Genomic DNA, 8,171 nt, shown 5'->3' with positions numbered 1-8,171 from the left:
AATATCCTCAAGTATCTACAGAGAAAGAAGGACTACATGCTCGTGTATGGTTCGAAGGATTTGATCCTTACAGGATACACAGACTCTAATTTCTAGACTGATAAGGATTCTAGGAAATCTAAATCAGAATCAGTGAGGAGTGGTAGTCTAGAGGAGCACCAAGCAAGGGTGCATTGTCGACTCTACCATGGAGGCTGAGTACGTAGCGGCTTATGAAGTTGCTAAAGAAGTTGTTTGGCTCAGGAAATTCTTGACTAATTTGGAAGTAGTTCCAGACATGTCAAAGCCCATCACCCTTTATTGTGATAATAGTGATTGTGTGGTTAATTCCAGAGAGCCTAGGAGTCACATGCACGGGAAACACATAGAGCGGAAGTATCATCTCATCCGAGAGATTGTGCATCAAGGGGACGTGATCGTCATGTAGATAGCTTCGGAGCACAACATTACTGGTCCTTTTACAAAGCCCTCACGGTTATGGTGTTTGAGGGTCACCTGTAGGGTATGGGCCTATGGAATATGTCATGTTTAGACTACGGCAAGTGAGAGATTTGTAATGGGCATGTAATGCCCTAGTTTATTGTTTTTTTTTACATTGTATATTAGTTTAACTTTTATATTGTACACCCCACTAGCTTTAGGTCAAGTGGGAGATTGTTGGGGTTGATGCCCTAAATCATGTAGGGTCTTATAGTTTGTAATTGTATTGTACAAACATTGTATTTATCTAATAAAATATGTGGTATTTTATTTGACATTTAGTTGCATTAATCCACAAACAAACAAACTAACATACAAGGTTATCTTGTAGCTTAAACATGTATGTAGAGACATACGGGTGGATAATCTAAATAGTTTGTAGTAGATGGATAAGGTTGGATACCTAGTACGACCCGCTTTGTAGATGTTCAATTATTGTAAAGTGCTACAAACTAATTGAAAAATTCAAAATCAAAAGTTGAATTCAGTTTTATTTTTAAAAAATCTGAATTAAAGATCAAAATAATATTTGTTTGCAAAATTCAATTAAAATTAAATTGAAACTCCACCTAAAATTTGTAATTAAAACCAAATGAGATTTCTATCTAGAACTTATTTGAAAGTTCAAAAATTCAAATAAAGTTTTATGAAAATTTTGAAATTGAATTGAAAACAATATTTTGGGGAATAAATGAATTAAGAAGAAAAAAATAAAAGTACCAAATAGAGAATAAGTAAATTAAGAAAATAGATAAATTAATAAAGAAATTAAGTGAGACTCACCACTTACCTTTACCGATTCCTCTACCCTTTTCTCTTTCCTCTTTCTTTTTTTCTTTCTTGTTCTCGGGATTTCCCCTTTCTTTTATCTTCTTCTTCAACCTCGCAACATCTTCTTCACTTTTTTTTCTTCTTCCACCACGGAAGTTGTAGCAGGTCTTAAGTTTCTGCTTTTTTTTCTTTTGTTTTTCATTGCCCTTCTATCTCACAATTTGTCTCTTTTGTTCCTTCCTCCTCTTTCTCATGTATGTGCTTGTTCCTTTTATGTAACATATAAAATTAATCATACATCACATGTAAAATTAAATAAAAAAACAAAATTGGACTAAATTTTGGTATCTTTAAAAATTAGTTAAATTAATATGATATTTGTATTAATTTAATTAATCAAAAAATAAGTAAATTACATTAAAATTCGAGAAAATAAAAAAAAAAAAAAAAAAAAAAAAAAAAAAAAAAAAACTGTTGCAAAATCACTCCTGAGGCTAAAACCCACAAACTGGAATTGCTAGAACGCATGCGTGCAGCCTCGGATCGCAGCTACACTATTGAAAAGAGCTGTTGCACTCTAGTCTTCTTTTCGCAATGCAGCCTGACACTGCGGTAAGGTGCAGCGGCGCTGGGCAAAAAAACACATTCAGTGTCGCTGCGCTCAATGAGAGCACCGCAATGCTCCACACATTTTTTCTCGAGCGTTGTTACGCTGTAACAGAGCATCGTGGCGCCCTGGTCCAGAAACTTCTATCCTCTTCATTTTTCATCCATTCCAACTCTAACTTTTCGCCTCCATCACGGCAAACGCTTCACCACGATCAAAACAAACTGATACATATTCGATAGCAAAATTAAATTTCCAAAACAATGGGCCCTTTCAATTTTAGACAACTTTAAAGCAGTAATTTTAAGTTCCAAAATTTGAAATTATCCAATTTTTCAACCAACATTCACAATGCAGTACTACCCACCATTTCTCTAATTTTCATTTCTAAAAATAAATTCATAGACACGATTTGGCTCTAGTACTAATTAAAAAGATTTGAGTCTCAAGCGAAAACGAGTAATCGTCATGTGTCAGTGTATTACGTTCTTTTTAATACTCAAACTCAGTGAAGAACATACAGAAGGATAAACATAATTACAAGTCTATAAGTATGCTTCTTTTTTTAAACACATAGAGGAAGGGGAGAAGAAATGCTTACCCTTGAAGAATTTTCTTCTTTTATGTTTTTCCTCTCCCAAAAGTCACGAATAGTATTTTCCTCCCTCGTACAGTACAAGAACAATAATGATCTTAAACACCACCACAAAATCATCATTGCTATTCTCAGGATAAGAATTGAAAGGAGTTATGGGCTTTTCTCTAGAGTTTTGGGATAAGGAAAAATATAATGGCAAAGAGAATTTTCAGAGAGTCTTTCTTTCTATGAAATTCACGTTGTAATCTATCTCCTTATTCTCAATATAGAGATAATGAAGAGGGTGGAAGGAGTTACATAACTCTCGTGAAAAACCAAATAACTCCCTTAAAGTGGGGAGTTATTATAATATATATATATATATATAATTAACCTTTTTAATTAATTAATTATATATTATGCATTTTAATCAAATTAAAATGCAACTCTCCCTTATAACCTATAGTTTTAATATGAATGATATTCACATTAATTTTAACCTATAGTTTTATATGCATTTTATTCATATAATTAATATATGAATCCTATTCAAATATTTATCTCTCCCATCAAAATTATATTATAATAATTGATACACATTATATTAATTGCATCTCATACAAGGAATTCCCTTAGTTAATTTGAATAGTTCAAATTAATCCAAAACATAATCGATTATTATTTAACCCTTAGCGAGCTAGCAAGGTGACCTTATGGACCTACAGATTAGAAGCTCCAACGATACAAAATTAATTAATTAGACTATTTAATTAAATCAATCAACATTCATTAACTGTCGGTTGTTCCACTAAAAATCGATAGTTGCACTCATTGCACTATAGATATATTCATGTGTCCATGGATATATAACCAATCAATATTAAGTTAACCCTTCACAAATTGCTCGTAACAACAATTGGGTCAGATTACCGTTTTACCTCTATAGTTACATCTAACTCCTTAAGTACCACTGATCTTTCTAATGAAAAATTAGTTATAGTCCAACTATAAACTATACTCCTCTTTGCCAGTGAGAGGATGAGGAGCCTCATTATTCAAGAGCTGAGATCAGCTCTTAAGGGAGCAATTCATCTACTTACACTATGACTGGGAATGAGTGAATTTCATCTTGTATAGTTGTGTTCTCAACTCCCCATTTGGACGAATCTTCAAAATAGTAGGCATATTGAGTTGGCGAATTTGGCCACTCTCACTCATACAGATCAGAGGATCACCCTTATAGGCAGGAGTTCACAACTCATTCATGATTAAGATTAAATCACCTATGGTCATCCTAGTGAAATATAAGTCTCTTCAAGTAACGGTGTTATAAAGAGAGGTTAATCATTTTGTAATCTGGTCCTATACAAACTTTTTGTATAGGATATTCTCACTCACATATCTCCACATGAACGATCAGGAACAGATCATTTGTAACACTTTATAACAATTGTAACAATTACAAAGTAGGTCATATTCGTAGTGTCACCTGGATAAACTACCTAGTCTTATCCATATACTACAAACCATTTAGGTTATTACTTAAACATGATCTACTTGTATGTCACTCATACATGTTTAAGTTACATTAAATAACCTAGGATCTTAGTTTATTGGATTTGGGTTAATACAGATTAAATGTCAAATAAAATAACATTTTATTTTATTAAATAAATAATTTGTGCATAGATAATTTACAAACTACGAACCCACGAGATTTAGGGCGTCAACCCCAACAACTAAGCCATGTGAAAAATCCAGTTCAAGAAAAGTAATAGTATATCCCATTGTAGATAGTCAATTTGACATCTTAGCATGGTGGAGGGAAAATTTTGGGAAGTACACGACTCTACCAAAAATGGCTAAAGATATATTTTCCATTCCTATCTCAATAGTAGCTTCATAGTCAGCTTTCAACACAGAAGGTCAGGTCTTAGATTTACATAGGAGTATGTTGTCTTCAAAAATGGTTGAAGCTCTATACAAAATTGGATGTGTTCTACACCAGTTATACATAAAGATAAGATAATTGAGATAACAACAAATCGTATTAAAAAGCTTGAGTTAGACAAAAAAATTTCAATCGAAATATACTTTTTTAATCTCTTTATTTATATTTCATAAACTAATTTGTTTTTTTTTTTTTCTATTGTAGAAATCATTAGTAGAGGAGAAGAAGCATCCACAGAAATTAATTTAGGTGATTGAAGAATGGAGTTGGAGGAAATTTGTTGCTTTGACTATAATTCAATTTCATTGTATTTGGACTTCAAAGTTTGTAATTTGTGTACTTCAATTGCATTTTATGTTCGTGTTTGAACTTTGGATGAATTGTATTTTATATTTAAATTTGTAGTACGTAGACTCTAAATGGATGGATTGTATTTTATGTTTGAACTTCAACTGACTTTGGAATTTGGATGAACTTTGATTAATACTTTAAATGAAAAGTATTGAATTTTAGGTGTTTGGTCAGGGGAGAAAAAGTGACGGAAACCAAGCATGGTTTAAGCGAAAATCAATACACATTCAAGTCATCATTTTCTATCAGGAACGCTATGTCATTTATAACTCCGGCATATTTCGGATGCTTGAAGATATAACCAGATCAAGATGGTCGAGGAAGACAAAGAGAAAAGACCAGCTATCCATCCCGACGATCCCGAAAAAGAGAAGGTCCCCAGACTAGATCTCATGGAATAAGGCTGAATTTGGAACTCAACTTTCCTGTTTTCATAGAAAAAAAGAATTGTGGAGATGAAATCCATTCAGTGGTACTTTCCATTCAAAAAATGAATTATCGCTTTCATGCCTAAGGGTTTTAGTGCCAGCGGATACGTTCTAAACTGATTCTTTCACTATTCTATCACCCCCCACTCCATAGTTAATTAAATAGTTGTATTGCCTTGTTTTCCCGCATTCTAGGTTGCTTTAGAGGTTTGATTAAGATTTTGGGTGATTATTGATAGATTTTGATAACTAGAAAGAGTAAAAGTGAGTCGGACAGAAAGCAGAAGGCACTAGCAATGGTCTAGTGGAGGGACTAAAAAAAAGTTTAAAACCCAATTGAACCGGCCTGAATTGAATCAGTTTGGTTCGGTTCAAAAATTGAAACCGAAGAATCTCGATTTTCGACGATTCAACATCAGTGTAAACCGAGTGGTTTAGTTCGGTTCTTGGTTTGGCCCAAAATCGGATCGAATCGAATTGTGTACACTCCTACTTTTAGTGATTGAGGCATTACGAGCCATATATAAGTTTAGACTCTTGAGTATTTTTTTGATGTAAATGTACTTGATTACATTAAATGTATTTTATAATTACATTTGTAACAATTTGTTATTCGTATAAAATGTTAGGTAAACGATACACGATTTGATTAAAATTGACTATCATGATGAGATTAACAATGCTATATGTTTTTATAACAATCTGTACTACTATAAAAATGCTATTGAAAGTCAATTGTAACATTTTTTATTACTCTAAAGAATGTTATTAATACTATCATATGTAATCTTTGTTGTAGTTATCAATACCAATATTTTATCGACACATAAATAAAGAGATCGATATCTCTATCGACGTCAGTATTTTAGTCTTTGCACAAGGATGATTTGAACTCGAGTTTTAGCCACCATTAGCCAAATAAATGTGTTAAAAGTAAGTTTGTCCAATAATCAATAAAACATGAAATTTTGAGAATCTATATCATATGGTTCATACTTTCTTAGCATTATGCTCCATGCCCTTTATCAAACTGGGGGCTCCAAACATCTCTCTACACCATTTGAACCAACAAATTATAGCTAATGGATCGTAGGCCATCAAAACATCCACACACACATGGTTGCTATTAGATGTCTATCAATTCAGTAAATATACATTAATAGAAAAAAGAACCAATTTCCACCATTGAAACAAAGGACCTTTTCAAATTTACTATTCTAAAGATTGCAAAGCTGTAATTCATATATTTAACCAGTGTCTAATATTGAACAAGGAAAATAAAGCTATATAAAGCAATCACAAAGTTCAATCTTTGGAAACATCCCATTTCAATCCCAAAAAGGAAGACAAAAAGATCTTCCTGATATTGGGATTGAAATGGCAACGTTTCAATCCCTTTCTACAGCATTTCTGGTCTATGTGATTGTGTCTAATCACATTTTAGTTGAGGCCAATATGGCAAAGAACATGGTTCTATTCTGGGGAAATAGTCAGTCCAAAATAGAAGGGGATAACCTTCAGCTTGTTTTGGACAAAAGCACAGGTGAAAAATAACATCATTTAATTTCCTGCTTTCTTGAACATACCTCCATGTTTCTCATGGCCATGTGCAAAATAAACAAATTTCATGTCGTGGCGATCATGTTTTCGCAGGCTCGGGAGCAAAGTCGAAGAGAAGTTTCTTATTTGGAAGCTTTGAAGCTCTCATCAAGTTCGTTCCAGGGGATTCTGCAGGATTAGTAACAGCGTTTTATGTATGGTTCAATATCTAAACAATGTTACATCATATTTGATATGTGACAAATTATGATCTTAAAATATTTTTGCAGCTCTCTTCTTCGGGGACATATCATGATGAGATAGATTATGAGTTTTTGGGGAATGCTTCAGGACAGCCTTATACAATTCATACAAACATATTTGCTCAGGGTGTTGGACACAGAGAACAACAGTTTCGATTGTGGTTTGACCCTACAGCTGATTTCCATAACTACACAATTCACTGGAATCCTAGTACTGTTGTGTAAGTGAGAATTAATATCCTGGACCAAATTCTAAGTTCTACTTTAAAAGAATACCATTTACTGCCTTATTTCATCAGATCAGAATATTATGAGGAAAAAAATCAATTTTTACCTTGAAACTTGTTAAGGTCCCGTTTGTTAAGCATTCAGTTTTTGGAGATGATTTTCAGGTGGTATATCGATAGTATCCCGATAAGAGTTTTCCGGAACTACGAGAACGTCCTGAAGCAAAGGATAGGATTCCCTAATAAGAAAGGTATGAGGTTATATACCACTTTGTGGAATGCAGATGATTGGGCAACTCAAGGAGGTCGTGTGAAAACAAACTGGACCAACGCACCATTCACTGCTAATATGCGCCGATTTAGGCCCAGAGCTTGTCATTGGATTGGAGAGCTCAGCAATAGCCAATGTGCCACTAAATCCCCAGAAAACTGGTGGACTTCTCCGGATTATGCGCAACTAAGTGTACGTCAGTTGGCAAAGCTTGGTCGAGTCCGGAGGAATTACATGATATATGATTACTGCAGAGACCCTGCACGTAAACGCCCCAATGGTCGATTGCCACCAGAATGCTATCGACCCCAGTACTAACACAAAGAAGTATAAATACAGATACAAGACACAAATACGACATAACACTATACCCCATATTTTAAAAATCTAGGACGGGACATGGCAAGGGGATGTTTATTAAAATATACATTTTTAATAATATATATCATTTTCATACCCAAGAAAAATATAATGTAAGTGGGTTGATACATTTGTATGCTTTAAAAACTTAGTTTGATGTATTTTACACTTGAAAGTTATTATTGTTGTTACATATGTGTCTTTTTAATCAATCTACTCAACCATTGTTCTATGCATGTATACACATTTATTGCACTAACAACTGCCCAATACGTGTCCAACAAATATCGGAGTGTCCAAGTGTTTAACACATATTGGATATGTACATGCTAGCCAAACTAAAGTG

At 33.6% G+C, this 8,171-nt stretch overlaps 1 protein-coding gene and 1 long non-coding RNA gene across 2 annotated transcripts; one reads left to right on the top strand and one right to left on the bottom strand.

Moving 5' to 3' along the window:
• Positions 1–1,590: 1,590 nt before the first annotated feature.
• Positions 1,591–2,772, bottom strand: LOC150037790 (uncharacterized). The gene is made up of 2 exons (XR_016527897.1): positions 2,460–2,772; positions 1,591–2,082 (listed from the first exon to the last, which is right to left on the bottom strand). It is a non-coding gene; the product is annotated as an uncharacterized LOC150037790 (long non-coding RNA).
• Positions 2,773–6,542: 3,770 nt separating this feature from the next.
• Positions 6,543–7,883, top strand: LOC120072013 (putative xyloglucan endotransglucosylase/hydrolase protein 26). The gene is made up of 4 exons (XM_039024437.2): positions 6,543–6,708; positions 6,819–6,919; positions 6,995–7,188; positions 7,360–7,883. Exons 1-4 carry the CDS (start codon positions 6,543–6,545, stop codon positions 7,781–7,783), a joined length of 885 nt encoding a protein of 294 aa, XP_038880365.1. The 3' UTR covers positions 7,784–7,883.
• The last annotated feature ends 288 nt before the right edge of the window (positions 7,884–8,171 follow it).

Source organism: Benincasa hispida, chromosome 2, assembly GCF_027475165.1.
Source record: "Benincasa hispida cultivar pf3 chromosome 2, pf3_genome.v1.1, whole genome shotgun sequence".
NCBI classification, from domain to species: domain Eukaryota; kingdom Viridiplantae; phylum Streptophyta; class Magnoliopsida; order Cucurbitales; family Cucurbitaceae; genus Benincasa; species Benincasa hispida.
Note: the sequence above shows the minus strand (reverse complement) of the source record. Positions and strands in the feature narration are given on the sequence as shown.

Bases quoted from the DNA above. Each gene is read 5' to 3' on its own strand.
- LOC120072013 (XM_039024437.2), top strand. From the start codon at position 6,543: ATGGCAACGTTTCAATCCCTTTCTACAGCATTTCTGGTCTATGTGATT. The intron at 6,709-6,818 runs GTGAAAAATAAC...ATGTTTTCGCAG, and splicing joins TGTTTTGGACAAAAGCACAG to GCTCGGGAGCAAAGTCGAAG. The intron at 7,189-7,359 runs GTAAGTGAGAAT...GATGATTTTCAG, and splicing joins TGGAATCCTAGTACTGTTGT to GTGGTATATCGATAGTATCC.